General features: G+C 37.3%; 1 protein-coding gene across 3 annotated transcripts in view; it reads left to right on the top strand.

Annotated features, from left to right (window-relative positions):
• Positions 1 to 22,778, top strand: part of RELCH (RAB11 binding and LisH domain, coiled-coil and HEAT repeat containing) — an 81,665-nt gene that overhangs the window by 51,359 nt on the left and 7,528 nt on the right. For all 3 annotated transcript variants that reach the window (XM_065627770.1, XM_065627772.1, XM_065627771.1), the window contains 15 exons: positions 194 to 334; positions 1,022 to 1,186; positions 2,112 to 2,259; positions 2,894 to 3,050; positions 3,611 to 3,734; positions 4,771 to 4,819; positions 5,254 to 5,333; positions 6,197 to 6,303; positions 6,896 to 6,995; positions 11,129 to 11,211; positions 12,135 to 12,198; positions 13,838 to 13,976; positions 14,906 to 15,022; positions 16,064 to 16,152; positions 21,609 to 21,679. In XM_065627770.1, the coding sequence (XP_065483842.1) occupies positions 194 to 334; positions 1,022 to 1,186; positions 2,112 to 2,259; positions 2,894 to 3,050; positions 3,611 to 3,734; positions 4,771 to 4,819; positions 5,254 to 5,333; positions 6,197 to 6,303; positions 6,896 to 6,995; positions 11,129 to 11,211; positions 12,135 to 12,198; positions 13,838 to 13,976; positions 14,906 to 15,022; positions 16,064 to 16,152; positions 21,609 to 21,679 (1,634 nt within the window). The remainder of the gene's footprint in view (positions 1 to 193; positions 335 to 1,021; positions 1,187 to 2,111; positions 2,260 to 2,893; positions 3,051 to 3,610; positions 3,735 to 4,770; positions 4,820 to 5,253; positions 5,334 to 6,196; positions 6,304 to 6,895; positions 6,996 to 11,128; positions 11,212 to 12,134; positions 12,199 to 13,837; positions 13,977 to 14,905; positions 15,023 to 16,063; positions 16,153 to 21,608; positions 21,680 to 22,778) is intronic.

Below are 22,778 nucleotides of genomic sequence, written 5' to 3'. Positions count from 1 at the left end.
TCTAATGAGCCTACTGAGACTTTATATTCATTCATCTTGTGTTGTGAAAGCTGAATGTGTAATATTCATAAAGGGATCTGTGGTTGGAGGAAGGACTTCTGTTTGCGAGCACTAATAGAAGTGCAGATTCTTTGTAAAAATTGATATAAACCCACATTTCTTGTTAACAAGTATGTTTCTTGTTTACAAACAGAAAGAAATTCGTAGTTCATTAGTACTTTCCATGCTGCAGCAAATGCTAATGGAAGATAAGACAGATCTGGTACGAGAAGCTGTGATCAAAAGCCTTGGCATCATTATGGGATATATTGATGATCCAGACAAGTATCAACAGGTATAATTTAGTTTGGGTTCTGTATGTATACAATGTCTTCTGTGGTTATTTCATGAATAGGGGGATGCATAATTTCATGTATTTTTATTAAATCTTTCCAGATAGTTTCAAAAATTTTGATGGTTTATATGAACGTTGATTTTGTTGCATCACCAAGATGAAAAAGAAAACATACACTTAAAAGTATCTTTAGAACCTCAGGTATAAGCCTTATACAGAAGCTTTTCTATTAATTCATAATTTGCCTTCAAGAACATACCACTTCCTTGCCCACTTGACACTATCAGCCAATTTGTTATCATCACTTGCTAACAGATTTGTCTGCTACAACAAAGTCTGCTTGTAGTTCGGTATTCTGCCTAATAATGTTTCAGATAAGTGAAAATGAAGAATTTCTAATCCTGTTTTTCAGTTTTTGAAGGAAGAGTGGTAAAATATGTTTGCATTGATTCTGATAATCTGACTGTAGAGAAATACTGGCAGGATCATTGAACCACTTGTTGTTGACCTTTGTAGGTGTGATGGGAATATCTGTTGAAAGCCCTCCATGTACTATCTTGTTTTATTTGTATTAGTGTGAAGTTTTAAAAATAAATGGTAATCTTTTTTCTAGTCTGCGTGTCTTGTCTGGGAAGCTCGAGCACCAATTTTAGGAAAATAATTACATTCTTTACTATCTTTTGCCAGGGCTTTGAACTGCTGCTTTCAGCTTTAGGAGACCCTTCAGAACGTGTAGTTAGTGCAACACATCAGGTGTTTTTACCTGCTTATGCTGCCTGGACAACAGAACTGGGAAATTTGCAGTTCCATCTTATACCTACACTGCTTAATAAAATTGAAAAATTGCTCAGGGTATGTGTTCAGCTGTTTCTACATTGGAGAATTTTCTTTGTATCTTTGTTACATAGGCAGGCTTTTTTAAAGAATACAAAAATGTAAAGAATCACTGCTTAATGTTCTATGGGAGAAACATTTTCTGGAGACTATTGTTTTAACTGTAACTTTTAGTTGTCCTTTGGAAGAACGGAAAGAGGGGGAAAAAAAACCCCCACACAGTAAAAATGCTCAAAAGCAAACATATTTTTCTTTAACAATGTTTTGCTTTATAGCCCAATAATCAAAATGCAGTTCAGAAAAACACTTTGCTTGGGGCTGACACTAGATAATGTGTTATTCTGAGTGTATTTTTGAGTGCGTTTGCCCTGTATTTAAATTATTTTTAAGTGTCCCCTACTGTAGTTTTTAATAAAGTGCCATATTTATTAAACAAAAAAAATAAAGTAGAATCAAATTGTTTCGTTAGGTTGTTTGCAGTTGAGCCAGTTTCCCTGCACACTTGATTTGGTAGATATCTGAAAAGTTCTGGAAAATAAGGTATCTCATAGCAATCTAACACATTTAACCAAGATGCTTGTTTTCAGAGCATAGACAACTAGTTTCTTCAGTTTTTAGATGCATTGGCCTCTGAGACCAAGGATTCACATTGCCAAAATGTGCTGAAACATATTCTTTCAGAATATCATTATGTTTGTGAACATGAACTACTAAATGCCAAAAGCTATACTGCTTGAGTCTTCTGAGTAGAAGTGACTTAAGGGTGACAAGGGGATTCAAATAGTGACACAAAGTAAGCTTGTGGTTATGATAAATTACTATGTAATTAGTGTCTCTGTGCAGAAGCTCATCACGGATATGTTGACCTCTTGCCAGAGCGTACACACCTAAGCAACAGATCATCCAACCCAAAAGCTTTCAGTAAATGTCCTGTTTGTTTCAGGAAGGAGAACATGGCTTGGATGAACATAAGCTCCACATGTATCTGTCTGCTCTGCAGTCACTGATTCCTTCGCTGTTTGCACTGGTGCTGCAGAATGCACCTTTCACAAGCAAGGCTAAACTTCAGGGAGAAGTACCACAAATAGAAGGTAAATGATTAATTTCTGATATGTGGAATTTTTATAAACTGTATAATTCAGTGACAAATCTCAAATCACTATTAACTGCAAAGGAAGAATTTCAGGAAGTAGTCCACAGTCCACATTTATTTGGGTTTTGTGTGTATTTAAGGTTACTGCATAAACATAAGTTGCAGAGTCTTCGTGTAAACTTTAGATTTTTATAGCAAACCATCTGTACAGTAATGATTTATGTCCCCAAGCCTTTATTTCTAAGCCACCTGTTCTTTATGTTGTATTTTCATATATAGCAAGTACAGAGAAAGAAATTCAGTGAAGAAGAGGTTCTGTCATGTTGCGAATTTTATTTCTTGAATGTTGCCAAGTTGACAGAATATTTCGCTTTCTTTAAAGGCAGATTCCAGCGTAGGAAGATTTGTCTTGTCATGACTTTTTTCATTGTTCTGGTTTTTCCCCTTTTGGGAAAAGATCTTTCTACTTCCTTTCCTCCCTCTACTCCTCCTTCATTCCTGTGAAAGAAATCAGATACCTTTACACAGAAGGCACTCAAGAGTTTTGGCTTCCTTAGCTATCTCTACTGACATCACCTCCAAGGTATTTTCACCTTCTTTCATTCGTGATCGCTTCTTCTCTGCTGTTACAGTCACTAGATTTCCCCGACCCGCGTCGCCTCTTCAGGATGTGGCCATCATCATTGGAAGCCGCGAACAGCTAGCAGTGTTGTTGCAACTGTACGACTATCAGCTGGAACATGAGGGTACCACGGGCTGGGAGACTTTGCTATGGGTAGTCAATCAACTGTGAGTTAATTCATATCTTGTCATTTCTAATTTTAACGTGTCAAAATTAGTAGTTCTTAAGCATGATTGTTTAACAGTTATTAAACATAAGAATTTTAAGTATGATTGTGTTTCAGAAGTATTAAAGAGGAAAATACTTAAATTTTAAAGCATTTTAATTTTCATATTGAATTGACTTTGATTTTTTTTCAGAAAATATCAACTGTCTAGCAGAATGTGTAGTTAACTAATTGCTCCAAAAATTGCCTCTTGCATCTTTGCACTGGTATAGTCAATTCTATGTTGAAATGAAGATTGTTGTATTCTGAATATTTCATGAAATACACTGTTCTGTAGTAACAGATGTTTGAAGATGTAGGTCGGACTTTTCTGGCACTTAAACTCTTGCTTTCTTCAAGGGTCAGGAATTGTACAGAACATGTAGATAATTTTATTAGAACCAGTAGTGCTGTGTGTATGTATGTATTTATTCATATAGATTTACTGTTTATATTAATACAACTGGAGAGAAACAAAAGATCAGAGTAGTGGTTAATATCCTTTCGTTTCCTGATTTTTAGGCTACCACAACTTATAGAAATAGTTGGCAAGATCAATGTAGCATCAACTGCATGTGTCCATGAGTTCTCTAGGTTTTTCTGGAGACTTTGTAGGACATTTGGGAAAATTTTTACAAACACTAAGGTAAGATATTGCCTTAAATATTCTACAAAAAGAGTACTTTGATAATATATATTCTCCATATTTATGGTGTGTCTGAATACCTGTACTTTATGTCACCATTTGTATTTGCATGTCACACTGATGCTTTTCCATATGTACATTTAAACCTACTGTTTTTCAGCCTCTGTTTGCCTCCTTTTGATTTCTGTTTTTGACCATTTTGGAATGGCTTTCTCATCTTGCCCAACAAGCGAGCTTTTTTTTTTTTTTAACTGTGTTCTTCATATTTGCTTTGTGAATGGCACAGAAAGTGGGAGAGATTATCCTAATTCCAGTAATTTAACAATTGCCTTTCTTCAGAACAGCATACATAAGTACTCCAGCCTGTAATTGATTGGAAATTTAGAATTAATTTTCTTTCTCGAGATATTTTCTATAGATGATAACTGAACATTTTTATTGAGAAGTACATCATTTTTCTCAATAAAATGAATATAGTTCAAAAATATTATAAAGGAAAATGGTAAAATACAAGGGACTACCCCAAGATAAACTTACAGAACAGGGTCAGCATCATGTGCTGTCTACACAGAGGAGATGAAAGCCAGTCTCTGGTCTTTGGAAGCCCCTTCTGTACGTTATCTTTAGAACCCCTGCTTCTATAAAATTGTTCTGATACTGATTATCTCAGCTATATTTTTGTGAGAGCGCACTTCATTGGTACTGAAGATATAAAACAAAAACTTTTTTTTTTTCCTTGGTGAACTGTAAACCCTAGAGCCCAACTAAGCATATTGCAAAGAGACCTCAACTTTTGGTATCATGAGTGCTAAATACTGCTACCTTTGTGTGGATACTCAATAGAAATTTTTACTCTCTTAGGTCGTACTTTCAATTTTTGCAAAAGATTTCTATGCTTGTTAAAGGTTTTTTCTTTCTGTACATTGAAAATGTCCTTTTTCTATTTTATTTTTTTTTACTGTTATCATTTTTTTTCTTAAGTTAACTGACACTGCTAACAGGCTTTCTTATATGGGGTTCATTGTTCTTTGTATAGGTAAAACCACAGTTCCAGGAAATTTTAAGACTGTCTGAGGAAAACATAGGTAAGTAGCATTTTACTTGAATAAAAATTTATCTTAAACACAACTAGAAAAAAAACTGTCAATCTGTTATTCAAATAATATTTTCAGACAACAGTTCTCAAATTTGTCATCTTTCTGAAATGTTGAAAATCTAATCTTAATCTGAATGGGACACTGGCTTCGTAGATTGTGTGTATAAAGTAAAAATAAAATCTCAAATGCAAATACCACTTGAGTATTATTTTAGCACATGTGCATAAATATATGTATATCAATTCTTCATGTGTATATAAAAAGGTGACTTTACATAATACTTATAATACACACATAAGTCTGCCTTTTTTATATATATATATATATATATATATATGAAAACACAAAATATATATATTACATGCATATATGCACAGCTATGTATTTATGTAAAACCTAAATTCTTTACTGTGTTTTATTAGACTCCACAGCAGGTAACGGAGTGCTAACAAAAGCCACAGTTCCCATCTATGCAACAGGGGTCCTTACATGTTATATTCAGGTAGGTATTTTCCTGTTCCTTTGTTAAATGTATAATAATGTGTAAAATTTATTCTTAAAAAAAACCCCCTGTTTTCTTTGAAAACTTAGTGTTCTTGTGCTTTGAAGCTGCTAAGTAAGTGGACAGCTGTGAACACACTTAAAAGCAAAGTTTTCTGGTCAGGTTGTCTACTACATTTAGATGATAGCCACCAATGTTAAAACCTGAATTCAGTAAATCTTAAAATGACATCTTCGTCACTGCTAACTCTCAGACATTGACAGCTGCCATGTGCTTTTATAAAAAATATTAATGTTATTCCGTAAGTGGGTTCTTGGCCGTTTAACTGTGACCCCTGCAACCATAATTTTGCAAAATTTACTGAAACGGGTAAGTAGGTAAATCACTATTTGGGGCACAGTTGGAGTCTTAAAATTGTAGTACTGGTACTAAAATAAACACTCCGTGAATAATACTACCCAGTCCTCCAGTCACCAACAGTTATAGACTGGCATATACTTAGTTTACAGGAAAAAATAAATACTTCATCATCTCACAGATGTTTAGTGGACTATGAGCAATTATAAACTGTCAGGAGCCATGAAAGTGCTTAAGTCCTCTTCTCAAAAGTTTCTTCAGTAAAACTGTTTGGGTAGTTTATGCACGAGTGTGTGCTCATTTGATGACATAGACAAATAAAATCTCTTCTTGTGTTTGCTTTGAAAGGTTCTTGTTCTTAAACCACACTTGTCAAGTTCGTAAGAAGATTGTTAAAGGCTAAATCTAGTTTGTTCTTGTTCATAGTCTGTCTCTTTCATAACTGCAGGCCATCACAACTGCAGCAATACTTGTATTACATTCAATGTTGTACACTCTTCCTGCAGGAAGAAGACCGCAAGCTGTTAGTTGGATTCTTAGAAGATGTAATGACGATGCTTTCACTGTCCCATGCTCCTCTTGACAGCCTGAAAGCTTCCTTTGTGGAACTGGGGTAAAGAATATACCTTGGAGTTGACTAGATCTAAATACATCAGAATTTTTTTTATGAAAAGCTGCTAATCTGGCCGTGATTTTAATAAGTGTGATGCTATGGATGAATAAAGGGTACACTTGCTTTTTTCCCCTTGGTGTTTCACAAAATATAAACTTTTAATCTCTAGATTAAAAATGTAGTGATAAAAAAATTCTGAAGTGTAAAAAAGAAACACCGAAAAAAATAAAAAGGCAAAAATCAGTCGTTGAGGATAAAACGGAAATTCATTTTTTGTTTCCCATACTATTATGTTTTCTAGAGACATGCTTACATTCAGTTCAGTGTCATAATTTATTAAAAATTCTATTCTTACAGGTTTGGGGTTTTTTTTAATGAACTTCAAAATGCAAACAATTTTCTAGGCAGCAATGTATTACATGTCCTTCAGACTGAGATAAATGTTATGTATCCTTCAGAAAGGATAAATGTTGGAGTTCTAGATTTTTTGAGCCATGGATTCTTGAGACTACATTTTGTAGGCAAAGAACATATTTGGGGTTTGGGAGTGGCTTTTTTTTTTTTTTTTGATTGCCCAACTGTTTTCTTTTAGTGCAAACCCAGCTTATCACGAGCTGCTATTAACTGTCTTATGGTATGGAGTTGTCCATACTTCTGCTCTTGTTCGATGTACAGCTGCTAGAATGTTTGAGGTAAGTGTTACCCAAACTTTTTTACACCTTTTTAAAACTACAGTGTATTTTTAAAAACAGTAATTCAGATGATTTTGCTACATTCTTAAAAATTACAAATTGCTTAAGTTGTGTACTGTGTGATGGAGCAGGAATTGTTGAGCAGTTGTTTCTCTGTCTGTTGTGTGTTCAGTGGCACGTCTGTCATTAAGCAATTTGTCATTAGCCACTTGCAAGATGTTTCTGTAGTAACTATGTATGTGTTCCTTTATCTGCCGCTGCCTTGATTGTTGCATTCTGATTATTGCATGCTGCAAAACATTTTCCATTTATGAAAATGGATTTCATTGCTAAAGTGTGTTCAAACCAGAATCAAATCCATCGTCAAATATGTTTGTTTAGGTCTGTAGATAAACATAACGAGGCATCCCTCTGAGTTTTAACATTTGCTTTTGCTACTCAACACATCATCAGTAGCCTAATTCACAAGTTAGTGGTTTTCAATATAATGCTCTTCCTTTGTAATTCAAAGTAGTTTCAATTGTTGCCAAATGTGGTGGTAAAACACACACGTTTAACATATTACGTATTTTTTGTAAAAACTGAAATAATTTACAATTACTTTACTTGGCACATAGTGAGAGTTTCATCTTTCCCTTAACATCTATAAATTTGTTTTGGATGAAGACTCTTACATTCAACTAATCAGTTTGCTTTTATTTCTACATCATGCCTTTGTTTTATCAAGTGTTAATTAAAAAGGCATATACAAAAAGCATATTTCTAATCATACTATCACAGTCCATTCCTTTAAAAAACCAACCAAACAAAAAACCACAAACAAACAAAACAAACACTTATTTCTTCCACATTTGACTCATTTGGATAGCTTTGCAGTGGACCTGTAGCTGAACCTGCCACCTTGTATCCATTTGCAAAAACAAATCTCAAGTCTGCCTCTGGAAAAAGAGCACTTAAGGTAACCATTAGTGTTCTCTACGGCAGCTCCGCAAGCCATTGCGGATGAAGCACTAAATGATCACTTTAAGACATATCCTGAGAGTTCCGTTGAAAACATCCAACCTTGTCTTTGTTTTTCTTCCCTTTAAAATTTTTAGTCACCCTTAAAATATTTTTGAGTTGTTGTTTTTGTTTTAAATCTAACAAGAATATTGTTTATATTATATAACCTTATATTATAATAACCTTTTTTTTTTTTAATAAGCATTAGCCAAACATGTGAAAGACCTCAGTTATAACATGCTGTTCTCTTGCTTGGAGTTGCTTTTTGGATTCAACTGCATCTTGATTATTTTTAGGCAGTCCTGCATGCTGCTTCACTGCTTGTTATGTTATACTTCAGTTTTTACTAAAGCATGGGCAACTTTGTTGCAGACACTTTACTCACTTGAAAATAGTATCATATTGCAACTTCCTTGGTAGCCATAGCGTATATATTTATACATGGCAATATATAAATTTGGGAAATCACCTGTTTAAAGAGGTGGTAATAGTTGGTTTTACTTTTGGAAGATTCCTTCATTCAAGGAATTTCCAACGTCTCAGAGGCTGCTGAATGGCAAATCCCAGAAATTAGATATTAAGGTAAAGAGTATGTGAGAACTATAGAGATTCTGAGCAGCGCAGTGGTCTGTAGAGCAGCACAGAAATTTGGGCCGAGATTTGGGCCTGCCAGACTGCGTTACCAAAGCCTTGTGGCCTGTTAAGGACTGGAAGGACACAAAAGTGATTTGGAGCTGTTCTACCCCTTCTCTCCTTTCGGGGGCCAGAAGCTTTGTGCTACCATTTGTAAGGTGTAGTATGCATGAGTAAATGGTCACACATTGATCTAGAGGAATCAAACCAGCATAAAAATGTGTGTTGTCTGTGTCTCTGTAACCTTATACGCTGCTACGTGGCTTTGCCCATCTAGCTGTTTCTGTTGCTTCTGTATTTTCAGTCAGTAGTTTACCGTTTGAATGCTGATGCAAACTGATTGCTGCTGGTTTGAACATGAAGCACATAGCTGAGTTATAAGCTTTGTTGGTCTGATAAGGTTCAAAGCTAGGAACACTTACCCTTAGAACGATACTTGAATTATAAAGCATGTTTTATTTTCTGTAAGACAGAACCATGTTGTTTACCACACTTTACCGTAACTAGAAGTGTGGCTGCCCACAGTCATGAAACTGAGATCATTCTAAATTGTTTGCTAATTATACAAATCCCAAGCATTTTTTTTTCAAAGCACTACATTACCTCTAGGCTTTTTTTCGAGATTAGTAAAGAAAACTCAAGTCCCTATATGTTCAAAGTTGAAAATGGTAAGCATTCCGTATTTTAATCAATGGGGAAATTTGTATATCTGCATACAAGAGTAAGATCACTGTAATTAAACAGTGAGCCATGTCCTTAACAGCTGTTTGAAGAGTAGCCCATAACCTCAACCCATCAGTCCTTTAAGTTGTTGCCACTGTAAATAATCATGAAATGTGTTAATGTTAAAATGTAGTACTTGAACTGACATTCCTAATACTTTCTGCATAACAAGTATAGGAAGTTGCAGCTTTCCCCCTCCAGGTGCTTTGCAGCAGTAATGAACACGTTCTTACACAGCTTAAAAATTCTCTGCCTGTTCCTCCTCCTCCTGTTATTATCTGTAAGGCCACAATGTGTTCAGTGCATGTGTGCACCCGTGCGTGCACGCACACACACACACACACACACACACACACAAATATTGCTTAATAAAAATTGCTGTTTTCTATAGAAGGCTTCTGGAAAGTCAGGTTCCTTCCAATCTTTCCCAATTTACGTTGTTTTAAATTCAGAGTTGGTAAAGCAGGAATGCTCAAACAAATAGCAGAATGTAAACCATTTTCTACTTAGACGGTGTAAATATTGCCTGCTTGTGGTACTTCGTGATACTGACAACTACTGCTTTCCCTGTGCCTTGTGGATCTTGTGTTCTCTCATTACACCACTGGAAGGAAAAGCATAGAATTTGTGTTTGTGATATAATGTCAGTAATTAGAATATAGTTAAATATTACAAGGACATTTCAAATTTCTCACAGAAACTACCGATAAGTTTTTTATGTCCTAAAACCAGCAGACTTCCTCACATGAGACACAAAACGGAAACACTTTCCCTTTTTTCTTAATACAGACAAAAAAACCCCTTGCTGAATATGGAGAATGTTTGGAACTTGTCACTTTTGAAAATTAGTAGGTTTTCATATGTAGAAAACACGTAAAGGGCATCTGCTACACATGCAGCAAATGTATGCTTATGTATAGCTACATAAGTAATGTAAAAAAGGATCACCTGGGAACATCTAAATTCAGTTTCCACTTAATTTATGGGTAATAAATTTCACTGTGATCTCAATTTTTAACACTTGGCATGTATTGCAACAAATATCTCTCTTCCTTAGTTTGCAAAAAGACTTGATGAAATACACTGAATGGATAATCCAAGGTTTCTCTGTGTTCTACATGCATAGACCAGCAAGGGAAACTTAGGAAGTTTCACATGTGTACTGCTTAGATGGCAGTTAAATCAAAAATAGTCCCAAATGACTTTGAGGAAAGCTTAGTGGCATCTGGGAAGGTGCTATTTGTCATACTGTAAAAGGTCTGAAAGGTATCACTCTGTGTCAGAAAACTACATGCATTTGGTTTAGCTGAAGACCTTGATTTTGCATGTGACAGCCACCTGCTACAATAAATATAATTCCATTGAGTTAGGAACAGCATTTAGATTGAACTGTCAAATTACCATTGCTTTAGTATTTAATTATACATCATTATATGTATGCTTATAATAAATAACTATATTAGTATTTGAATTATAATACATAATTACTTGTCAAAGTTTTGAGAATTCGAGCTCTAAAATAGCTGCAAATAGAGAAAATATCGTCATATGATTGAATATGTCAGGTTTGTGCTGATTGCCAGACCACTTCAGCTTTCTTCATGCCTTTGCATATATGAAGCACTAGCGTAGCGATATTTGCTTAGCTTCTAATTTTGTTTTGCTTTTTTGTGTTTTTTCTTTCTCTCTCTTGGTTGTGCCGTTCTTCTTCCCATGATACTGTGCTCGCTCTTTCCGTGCGTCACCTGTGATACCCCCCTGCTCCGACCACTCAGCTGTTGGTGAAGGGGGTACATGAAACTCTGGTAGCTCAGAGAGTTGTTCCTGCTCTCATTACTCTCTCCAGTGACCCTGAAATGTAAGTTTCCTGACTGTCTTATATACCCAGCATCCCTCTTAATACCTGGGAAGAAAAATCCATCAGTTCTGTTTCTAGTTCTAGCTGAACAAAAAGTGAATTACTTCTAAACCATTGTAACTTTTAAATCACTTTTTTGTAAATAAAAAGGCTTACTGCAACACCTACAGCTAAACTGGATAAAACTGCTGAATAAACTTCAAATAGGAAGCTTAAATTGTAGTTTAATTTTTATGGCTTTTATATTTAACCATGTTCTCAATTTTGAAATTTGCTTACATCATTTCTAGAAGAAAGCTGGATATTAATATGTTTTGTGATGCTTTACTACTGCAAAACTAAGTATCATCTGCATTACTGAAATGCAAAAATAGTTTGGGCTGTATCTAATTTCTGATAGACAACGGTAGTACTTCATTTGCTGGACATTCTGATGTGATATTTCTTTCGAGCTGAGGAGGGATGCTTTGCTAATCTCACTAACAGGTTGTTACTAATAAACGCTACAGCATGAATGGTCTTAATCGTTTTAATGTCTTGTGTGAGTGACTAAACCAAGAAAAACCCCAAGAGTCTGCCTGCCCATCCTCAGTCACAGCTAACCCAGTTCTTCCAGTTTACCAAACCGTTCTTTATTGCATGTTGACTGGTTTACAGCTGACTCTTCGAGGCATGAGTGAAGCCTTAGTTGACAAGCGGGTTGCTCCGGCCCTTGTTACCTTGTCCAGTGATCCCGAATTGTGAGTTTCAGATTGAGACCTTGAGTTAATCCTGTCTGTCTTTTTCCTGGTCTGCTTTTCTTGTTTTGTCATTGCTAGAAACTAATGTAACTTAAAGTACTAATTTTTAAATTTTGCTTTATTTTTAATTGTTTTTCTTCTTAATGCTTAATGCATCTTAAAGACCATATTTTTCTGTTGTAGTTCAGTAAGGATTGCAACAATTCCTGCTTTTGGGACCATCATGGAAACTGTTACTCAGAGAGAGGTAAGGCACCTGTTGTCAGGCGGCTGTTTTTGTAGCAGAAGTGGGTGATTTTTTTAACCTATAAATCCAGTAATTTATTAATGAACATGGAAGAAAAAAAAACACAGCTTAAAAGTTATTTCTTCCTTTGTTTTATCTTCTTCCAAAAGTCCTTTCAGTTTTGCAATGGTCTCTTTTTCTTTTTTTTTCTTTTTTCTTTTTTTTTTTTTTTTTGGAAACAAACCAACCCTCTTTTAACTAATAGAAACATCTTCTTCTAAATATTAAACCAAACATAAACAAAGAAAAACTGGTATTTAGAGAGGGAGGCCTCTGCTAGAACATGGGAAATCCCATGCTCAGAATATTTTTGTTAAAACATTCTCCAATACAGTTGAGAAATCCAAGTCCATTATTTCCAAATAAAACGGCTTTACTTTAAAATGCTAACCAAAAGGTCATGGTGGGCTTCAGTTGCCCTCCACATAAGTACATTGTACCATTTTAGATGCTTTAGGATATCCTGCTTGGCTTCCTGCTACTTTAGAAGCACACAAGTCTCTTGTAGTTCTTGTCATATCTGCTGGTTTAGCCCATGGTGTCCAAGATGGCATTAAAAGACATCACAGTAACATAAAAGAAATAATCCTTGAAGGTAGTACAGATATGCAATTCCTCCTTATTTTTTAAATGATGAAACTTCAGTAATAGATGAGAATTCTGAAAAAGACACCCAGGATTCTGCTATAAGCAGGAGAAATACTGTGTTTTGGTTTATATAATAACTGTATAATCAAATTTCTTCTTAAAGTCCTTGCAACCTTTTGCAGAGCTTGCATTCTTCCTGTAATTTCAACATATTCTAAAAGAATGTGTTTGAGGAAATGTGAGTAAGAAGTCAGCAATGACTCACAAGTACTTGGAAGATGGATAAGTTGCAATTTTGTAGCTTGGAATGCATGCCTATAATCAGTTTGGGAAGAATACCGTTTTGTTACCACACAAAAATTACTGTATCCATTGCACTAATTATAATACGCCTTAGAGTACAGAGGTGATATCACCTTCCAAAATGTAGCAGAAAATGTTATTTTTACAACTTTGAATGCAAATTAAATACTTATCTCCTCTTAGGTATAACTGAATTTTCAATTTTTCTAGCCTTTAGTTGAAGAAATCTTTTTGATTCCATTGATATTTTTTTTTATACTTTTGCATTTATGTCCTGTGCAGAAAATTTTTCAGCATACAGATTGAGATATGTTACAAAAAAAACCCCACTTCAGTTCTAATTAAACAGGAAAACTCCAAAGATATTAACAGTAAGAGGGAAATTTTAATAGCAGGTAAAAAATGTGAGTATCAAAACCAAGGAAATGTGAGGAGGAAAAAACAGCTGTATGGAAGCACTTGTCTGTAGTTTAAGATCAATCAGATTAAAACACTCTTAACAGTCTTTAAAATGTAGAGCACCAAAGAGTTTGGAATATCCTGTCAGGGGAGAAAAACAAACAAACACACACACGAAAGTGAATTAATAGAAGGCCCAAGGTTTAACATCCGAAATACAGAAGATTTTAGACATACTCTGAAGTGACCATAACCATTACTAGCATCTTCATTCTTTTGTGTACTTTTTGTTTCTCTGGCAATATTTAAGCTTCTGGAAAGAGTAAAAATGCAACTGGCATCTTTCCTGGAGGACCCTCAATATCAAGACCAACATTCTCTACATACAGAAATCATAAAAACATTTGGACGAGTTGGACCCAATGCTGAGCCCAGATTTAGAGATGAATGTAAGTTGCACCAGTGGGAAGACACGGTCCTTCCTCATTCTGTCCCAAAGCTAATAGTATGCTGATTATATCGATGTGTGTTTGTCTTTACAAAAAGTTTGATGAAAACTCTTTATTTTCAGAGTTTGATATTGCCCAGTATTTAAGAGTTCACTAATAAAATTTTCATTTTACTGTACATTGGTGTGTGTATAGAACACCAGCACATGATGATGGGTGACTTCAGAGCCGGAGGGGACTGGTCACTTTGCTGCAGAGCAAATTTGAAGTTGTCTTTTTTTGTAATTACTTGACAAGTGAAATGCCCTCCTCTCACCCCTTCCCCCATTGCTTCACCCGCTGCTGGCATATAAATTTCAAGTATTCCACCCATCTCAGATTAACAAAAACAGCTTTTTTTCATGGCCCTGAAATGTAAAGCACATAGAAGAGCACAGTCAATTGCTAGACTGTCTTAAAGATCCTTGTAAAAAAAGATGAGGAGCTTTCATGCCTCCCAACTGCAGATGTCTACTTTAGCAGGCTAAGCTCGTTATATAGGCTGCCTCTATAGTCAGTGGAGGTTTCTCATGATGTGCATATCTCTGTAACTAGCTTATCAGCTGTATTTATAAAATAGAAGCATATTTTAGCTTTATCAGCACGAGAGTAATAATGTTGAAAAATATTTTCTGTAAACTGTTACTATTTCGAAGGTACTCTGAGGTACCTTTTTATTTTCCGTGGTGTTACCACAGTTTTATCTCAAGTTTGAGTTCATCAGTTAAATCCGCAAAGGCAGTCCTGTCAAAAGCCATTATTTGCTGTTCTTACTCCATGCTAATGTGTGATGCTTCAGATGCCTGTGATTGCCTATTAGCAACTGTTTAATGCTAAGCAAGTCTATGGAAAGCAATTTTAAATACTTACTCCAGTATTTACTTTTACAGTTGTTATCCCACACTTGCACAAGTTAGCCTTGGTCAACAACCAGCAGTCTGTGGATTCGAAGAGACTCGATATCGCTACCCACCTGTTTGAAGCCTACAGTGCTCTTTCCTGTTGTTGTATCCTTTTTTTAGGGGAAGTTTAGCTGTTCATTCTCTGGTAGGGGGAGAAGATTAATACCTGAGAGATAACTAAGTTTGTCTTTGAATGCGTGATGTAGACCATGATCTGCTCAGTATGAAGAGGTTTTCACAGAAAGTGGATGTGGTGGCTTGACCATGGCTGGATGCCAAGTGCCTACCAAGCCACTCTATCACTCCCTTCCTCAACAGGACAGGTGGGGTAGAAAATAAAAATAAAAAAATAAAAATTTTAAAAAAAAAAACTCGTGGATCAAGATAAAGGAGGTTTAATAAAGTAGAAGGAAAGGCCATACATGGAAGCAAATGAAAACAAAATATTTATTCTCTGCTTCCAATCAGCAGGTGATATCCAGCCACTTCCCAGGAAGTAGGGCTTCAGTACATGTAGCAATTGCTCCAGCAGACAAACATCATGATGAATGTCCCTCATCCTTCTCCTTTCTCTTAGCTTTTATTGCTGAGTAGGCATGATATGGTATGGAATATCCCTTTGGTCAGTTTGGATCAGCTGTCCTGGCTGTGTCCCCTCCCAAGATCTTGCCCACCCTCAGCCTGCTGGCGAGGGGGGAGTGTTGGAGAGACAGCCCTGATGCTATATGAGCACTGCTCAGCAGTAGCCAAAACACTGGTGTGTTATCGACACCTTTCTAGCTACCAATACAAAGCAAAGCTCTAGAGCAGCCTCTGTGGGGAAAATTAACCCCATTTCAGCCAGACCCAATGCAGTGGAACTGATAGATACTTTAAGAAAAAGCTACAAAAACAAAGCCCATGGTATTAAGCAGTAAATTAAGAAAAAATACTGAAGGACTGTTATAAATGTATGAAATATATAAAATTAAATATGTTTAAGATTTTTTTTTCATTAGTCATGAAGTGCAAATGCTGTTCTGTTTTCTTGGGCTTTATTGCTGTAGCTTGTCTCTGTGTTCTAGAGAATAACATTAGAAAACAGAAAAAAAAAGTCTATAATTTGAGAAGACAATTGTTATAATACCTTAACAACCTCGGTTTTAGTTATTTCAGAGGATTTAATGGTCAATCACTTTTTACCAGGACTTAAGTGTTTACGAACTGACATGGAACATCTCTCGCCAGAGCATGAGGTGAGCAGCTGTGTTTACTGACTGACTGTGAGATGCAGATGACAGCAAAAGTTGGTTTCAAGTACCATTCCATTTCAAAAGTTAAGGAGAGCTACTCGTAAGTGGCATCAAAACATGGCATTGAGGGGTTTTTTTTATAGGGAAAAGGTCACATGATTTAAAAAACAGTGAAAATCTTTTAGAATGTATTTTTAAGCTGAGGACCTCTGCAGAGAAATACTCAGTTGTCAGAAATGCTTGTAGAAACACAGACCTTTGTAGACTGAAGAAAAAGGAAATGTTTTCACTGTTTGATTTGTCATCAGAACAAGGATACACTAAAGTCAATGGCCGCAATCTATCCAAGAAAATGCAGATGGAAAATTGGTGGAGTGCAGGAGAGAAATTATAGGCAAGGATGAGGAAAGTACAGCGTGTTTTTGAAACACCCTGTATAGTCCTTGAAATACATGGGATGCAGTTCTTATTTGGAGTCCTGTGTCCTGTTCTGGACTTCCCAGTACAGAAGCATAGACCTACTGGAGTTCAGCAAAGGGCCACTAAGATGACAAAGGGGCTGAGATATCTCTCCCATGAGGAGAGGCTGAGAGAGCTGGGGCTTTTCAGCCCAGAGAAGAGCAGGCTCCTCAGGGATCTTATCAGTGTACATAAATACGTGAAGGGAGGGTGCAAAGAGGACAGAGCCAGGCTCTTCTCAGTGGTGCCCAGTGACAGGCCCAGGGGCAATGGGCACAAACTGAAACACAGGAGGTTCCCTCTGAACATCAGGAAACCCTTTTTCACTGTGAGGGTGACCGAGCACTGGCACAAGTTATCCAGAGAGACTGTGGAGTCTCCATCCTTGGAGATACCCAAAAGCCAGTCTGGACATGGTCCTGGGCAACCAGCTGTAGGTGGCCTGGCTTGAGCAGGGGGTTAGACCAGAGGACCTCCCAAGGTCCCTGCCAGCCTCAACCATTATGTGATTCTGTGAATTGTAAAAAGCAGATTCTAATAAGCAGACAGGACAACATGGGAGCTAACAAGATCTTCCTTGGTAGAAAGAGCTTACAGAAACTACCAAAAGAGAAGAGTTAGCAGGAGAAGCTGACTTGAGAAACTTGAAAGTCTTGGCCATATGTCTGTGCACTTTTTTGTAAATCCTTAAAGAGAATGAACGCTAACAGAGATTGAAACATAGATACTAAGTCAGTAGCTGAAAACAAGAGACATAGTTTACTTGCATGTTGGGAAAATCTTGACAGTATGAACATTTCAAATGATGGAGGAAAAGATTTAATCAAAATGTACAAAGGAACATCTTTCAGGTTTTTGAAGGTTAATAGCACACCTTCATGGATTACTATATACTTGAGAAAAGTAATTACTCTTCCTTATGTTTGCAAAAGTGACTTGAGACAACCATGTTCTTCTAGGAGTTCTAAGTTCTTGGTAACGAAGTCCCTTCTTCCAGTTGCACATTCAGTCTACTAGCCTATAGTCTCATTCTTTTATTTTCTGTAGGTTATAGTATTATTTTATATAATTTACACTATGTAGAACTGGAGGTGAATTAATTTGAGGAACTTTCGGTCCTAAAGGGAAGGAGTCTGACTTCAGAGGGCTGAGTCAGAAGGGACAGTAGTGACCTGAGCATCAAAGGCAACAGAATTGCACATCCTTACCACAGGCAGCACTGGAGGAGATCTGGTATTGATGATACTCGGTATTCAGAGTGAGCTGGGAAATGTGTTTTGGGAAGTCTAGGGGTATATCTGAAAGCTGCAGTAGGCAAAAGTTGGATTTAGTTTAATTTTCTTTGGTCTGTCATATTCAATAACGGGATCAGGATTTCCAAGAGGGAAATCTCAAAGGAGCAGGAGCAGGCCCTCCCCATGTGCCAAAAGATGAGCCAGTGGGAAAGAAGACTGGCCTGGCTGAACGGAGGAGCTTTGACTGGAACTCAGGTAAAAAAGGAGAGTTTATGACCTTTGGAAGAAGGGGCAGGCAACTCAGGACTGCAAGGATGCCATGAAGTTATGCAGGGAGAAAATTAGAAGGGCCAAAGCCCAATTAGAGCTGAGTTTGCCTACTGCTGTAAAAAGGCAATTAAAAAATGTTTCTATAAATATATTAGCAACAAAAGGAGAGCTAAGGAGAATCTCCTTTATTGGATGTGGGGGGAAACACAGTGATGGAGGATGAGGAAAAGGCTGAGGTACTTAATGCCTTCTTTGCCTCAGTCTTTAATATTATAGTAAGACCAGTTGTGCTTCGGATACCCAGCCCCCTGAGCTGGAAGACAGGGATGAGAAGCAGAGCGAAGCCCCAATAGTCTGAAGCAATGATTAGAGACCTGCTACACCACTTAGACACACACAAGTCTATGGGGCCAGATGGGATCCGCCCAAGGGTGCTGAGGGAGCTGGTGGAGGTGCTCACCAAGCCACTTTTCATCATTTATTAGCAGTCCTGGCAAACTGGGGAGGTCCCAGTTGACTGGAAGTTGGCAAATGTGACGCCCATCTACAAGAAGGGCCAGAAGGAGGTTCCGGGGAACTGCAGAACTGTCAGTCTGAGCTCAGTGCCAGGGAAGGTTGCAGAGCGGCTCGTCTTGAGTGCCATCATGCGGCATGTACAGGACAACCAGGTGATCGGGCCCAGTCAACATGGGTTTGTGAAAGGCAGGTCCTGCCTGACCAACCTGATCTCCTTCTATGACAAGGTGACCCAACCTAGTAGAGGAGGGAAAGGCTGTGGATGTTGTATACTTAGATTTCAGTAAAGCCTTTGACACCATATCCCACAGGATTCTCCTGGAGAAGCTGCAGCTCATGGTCTGGATGGGTGAACTCTGTGATGGATAAAGAACTGGCTGGAGGGCCAGGCCCAAAGAGTTGTGGGGAACAGAGCCAAACCCAGTTGGTGGCCGGTCATGAGTGGTGTTCCCCAGGGCTTAGTTGTCATCAGTGAACTTACTTATTTTTCCATCAAGTCCTGCATCAAAGTCATTTATAAAGACATAGAAGAGCACTGACCTTAAGATGGATCCCTGCAGAACCTGCTAGTGACTGGTCACCAGCCCAACATAACCCCATTCGCTAGAACCCTTTGAGCCTAGCCTGTCAGCCAGTTGCTCACCCACTGCACTGTGTGTTTATCCAGCTCAGTGCTGGACATCTTGTCCAGGAGGATACTGTGAGAGACAGTATCAAAGGTTTTACTGAAATCTTAGAAGATCACATCAGCTGGCTTCCCTTGGTCAACTGGACGAGTAACCTTGCTGTAGAAAAAAATTAAGTATATTAAGCAGCACTTTCTTCTCATGAACCAGTAGTGGCTGGGACCAATGACTGCGTTGTCTTTCAGGTGTTTAGTCCCTTCTGTCAGGTCCATTCTTTTACTTTCTCTACTTGCCTTCAATTTATTTTCAAAACGATTGGATTTTGAGTTGCATGATAGATATAATCAGTATTTCGTAGAAATATTTAGTCCATCTGCAGTATTTTTTATAAAACTTAAGCATATGTTATGTCTGTTAAATGTCTCTAAATATAGAGTTACATCTCTATTAATAAAATTTCTCTCTTAGAGGAGGTCTAAATGATTTCATAGCCAGTCCTGTGACTAAACAAAGAGAACCCAAGGAAATAGGTGTGAGCAGTATGTGCAGTATTATAATGTAGGATTGCTATATGATACTGTATTTATAGCTTTTCTCTGTTTCACCCTCAACTTTAAGACTAATTAATTTGGAGAAGAAGGAAGAATTGTTCCACTCTGTCTAAGAATTATGAAGCTTTCCTGGAAGGAGCTGTGCAATGGATGGGACCTCCATCCTGGTATTCAAATGATTCTGCGTCCCTCCTGAATTATTATCCTCCTTGATCAAGACTTCATGTTGTTGATATTTGGAAAATGTAGATTCATTCAGTTAGATCTACAAAAACGTAGAAGTGCTCCAATGCAGAGGTAGAAATGCTAAGTAACAAAAATTTGGGCCATTGTGCTTAGAAATTTCAGTTTTCTTTTGATACAGAAAGAAAGCTTGGTTTTTTTCACTGGAATTCTGAATGCATTTCTTTTCTAGCTCTGTACTCTTGAGTTTTAGTACTTGCATAGTACTTTATCCAAATGAAGGACAGTAAATTTAGCATTAATAGTTGTAGTCCTGTTAGACTCATACAGAAGTTTGTATACTGCTTTCTGAAACATTCAACATATATAACACCTGCTACCCAAACTGTTTCAAATGTCGAAGTAATACTTTTGAAGGAATAGAGTGAACAGTGGCACAGATCTGCAGACTGGGCCGCATCTTGTCAGTGTAATAAATGGTTTCAAAGGATATTTTGTACTTCAGCTGTCTGATAGGGATTTGAAAGAAATACAATTTAACGTATATAAATACACTTTTAAATAGTTATCACTTGGCACTAACCGTTAGTGAGTGATTTGTATTTTAGCAATTGGAATTAGCTTTTTTCCTTTATTATATATGCTCAGGTTTGGTAAGGCTCTACTCATTTTAGTTGCTTGTAGCTTTGAGATTTTAAGTGTAGTGTCTCAAGGGGAGTGCTTAGCTTTCTCCTGAGCTGTGAGTGGAGAAAGTTTCCATTTAAGCAGTGGTTATGTGTGTGTGTATATATATATGTTCATAGTTTCATACTCTGCATTGCAACTGTTTTGCCCAAGTGTTTCAAATGCTTTTGTCTTAATGTGTTAAAACAGTCCTGTTGTGGGCAAGGCAAGGAGATATATACCTGTCTAATCAATTGTTTTATGTCTTTGAAAGCCTGCTATGGGGAAACATTCCTTTGTTTTGGGCGTGCCAGAGAAATGTAAAATGTCAGTGTGGGGGTGTTTTTGGTGTTAAATATTCTGCAGAAACCTTTAATGCTGCAATTTCTTAAGTAAAGAAAAGCTTTAATTCATAGAAAACCTGGAAGACACCAGTGAAATTATACAAGTTTGCTTTAGCACTTCCTGTCCATTAAGATGTTGTCTCAGGATGCCATCACACTTTTTTCTTTCCTTTCTTTTTCTTTCATGCATAATGTTGGTAAAGATACAGATTTTTAAAGATACTTGAAAACTCTCTAAAGTAAAATAGAGGGAAGATGAATGTATGTTGAAGTTAATTGCTAATAAATAAAAGTATTGTTTGAAAAGAGGAAGATAAGGAGGTGTGTCACAAGTGAGTTTGCTTTAGCTCTTTTTAAAAGCCAGGAAGGAGGGAGTCTTGACTCCTGTAACTATTTCAAAAACATTTTCTTCCTTGAAATATTTTGAGTGGTTTTGTTGTTTCTAGCCACAAGGCATTATCAGAGAACTGGAATTTCAATGCACTTGAAAAACAACAGAGAAACTTTTTCAACAGTTCTGCTAATGTCAGAAGTTCGTCATGGAGTAGATTTCACATGAAGTGTTAATGCGTAAGAAAAATGTTGTGTAAATCTCTTCCTTGTGTATCTTAGGTTATTTTAAGCTCCATGATAAAAGAGTGTGAACAGAAAGTGGAAAACAAGACCGTCCAAGAACCACAGGGGTAAGACTTCCACTTCTCTTTTTTCTGTGCCTCCAGATTAATGTTTTGCAGAACCTATTCCATAATAGTGTCTAAGGCATGTGACCAGAAATCCCACACTGACATGTTCTGGTTTTGAAAGCTGATTTTAAAAACTTTATCTTTAATTCAGTTTGTGGTTGTTTCTGTCTCCAGTGTAAGACATGGGACAACACATTTTTTATTTGTATCATAGCAAATATGTTCTTGGTTTTGTTACTTTCCTCTTAACTTTTTATCTGCTTAACGCAGTAATTGAATTTCTGTCCTGAATCTGAGAGCAGGGAGCGCTCGGCCTAAGTGCTTAGAGCAACGCATGTGGCACACACTTTGCAACCCTCTTTCATGGGGGTGGCCTGCGGGCTGGAGGAATTGTTCTGGTCATGGTAATCGTAGAATCATAGAATGTCCTGAGTTGGAAGGGACCCACAAGGATCATCGAGTCCAACTCTGTCCCTGCACAGGACAACCCCACAGTTCACACCGTGTGTCTGAGGCCGTTGTCCAGTCTCTTCTTGAACACTGTCAGGCTTGGGGCCGTGACACCTCCCTGGGGAGCCTGTTCCAGTGCTCCACCACCCTCTGGGGGAAGAACCTTTTCCTCATGTCCAACCTAAACCTCCCCTGGTGATGACCTGCTCCAGGCTGCTGTCTTTGGTTGCATGTGACCAGTGTACACAAGAACAGTTTCTCCAGTGTTTAAACTGACTTACCTGTGTGAATATGCTGTTTAGTAAATATGTTGGCTTTGAGATAATGCCACCTATGTTTTAGTTCAGTAAAACACCCAATATACAAATGCCCAGTAAACCCAGCTCTCCAGTGAGGCATCAGACACGTGGTGTATGTACATCAATTCACCTCATGTGGGAGAGGTGGCATCATATGTGCATGTGTCTCCTGATAAAAAAAGCAGATAACAGACCCACAAATTTGGAAAGTTAAGCATCATTATGATGAGGTGTATGTGTTCTTTTTTGTGTTTATTGCCTGGGATGACATACCAGCAGGTAACTTCTCACAGATTATTGTATAAATTAGTAAATCCTTAGCAGTGTTGCCAGGAGGAGTTTGGTAAGAA

This window comes from Caloenas nicobarica, chromosome 2 (genome assembly GCF_036013445.1).
Source record: "Caloenas nicobarica isolate bCalNic1 chromosome 2, bCalNic1.hap1, whole genome shotgun sequence".
Classification (NCBI taxonomy): domain Eukaryota; kingdom Metazoa; phylum Chordata; class Aves; order Columbiformes; family Columbidae; genus Caloenas; species Caloenas nicobarica.
Note: the sequence above shows the minus strand (reverse complement) of the source record. Positions and strands in the feature narration are given on the sequence as shown.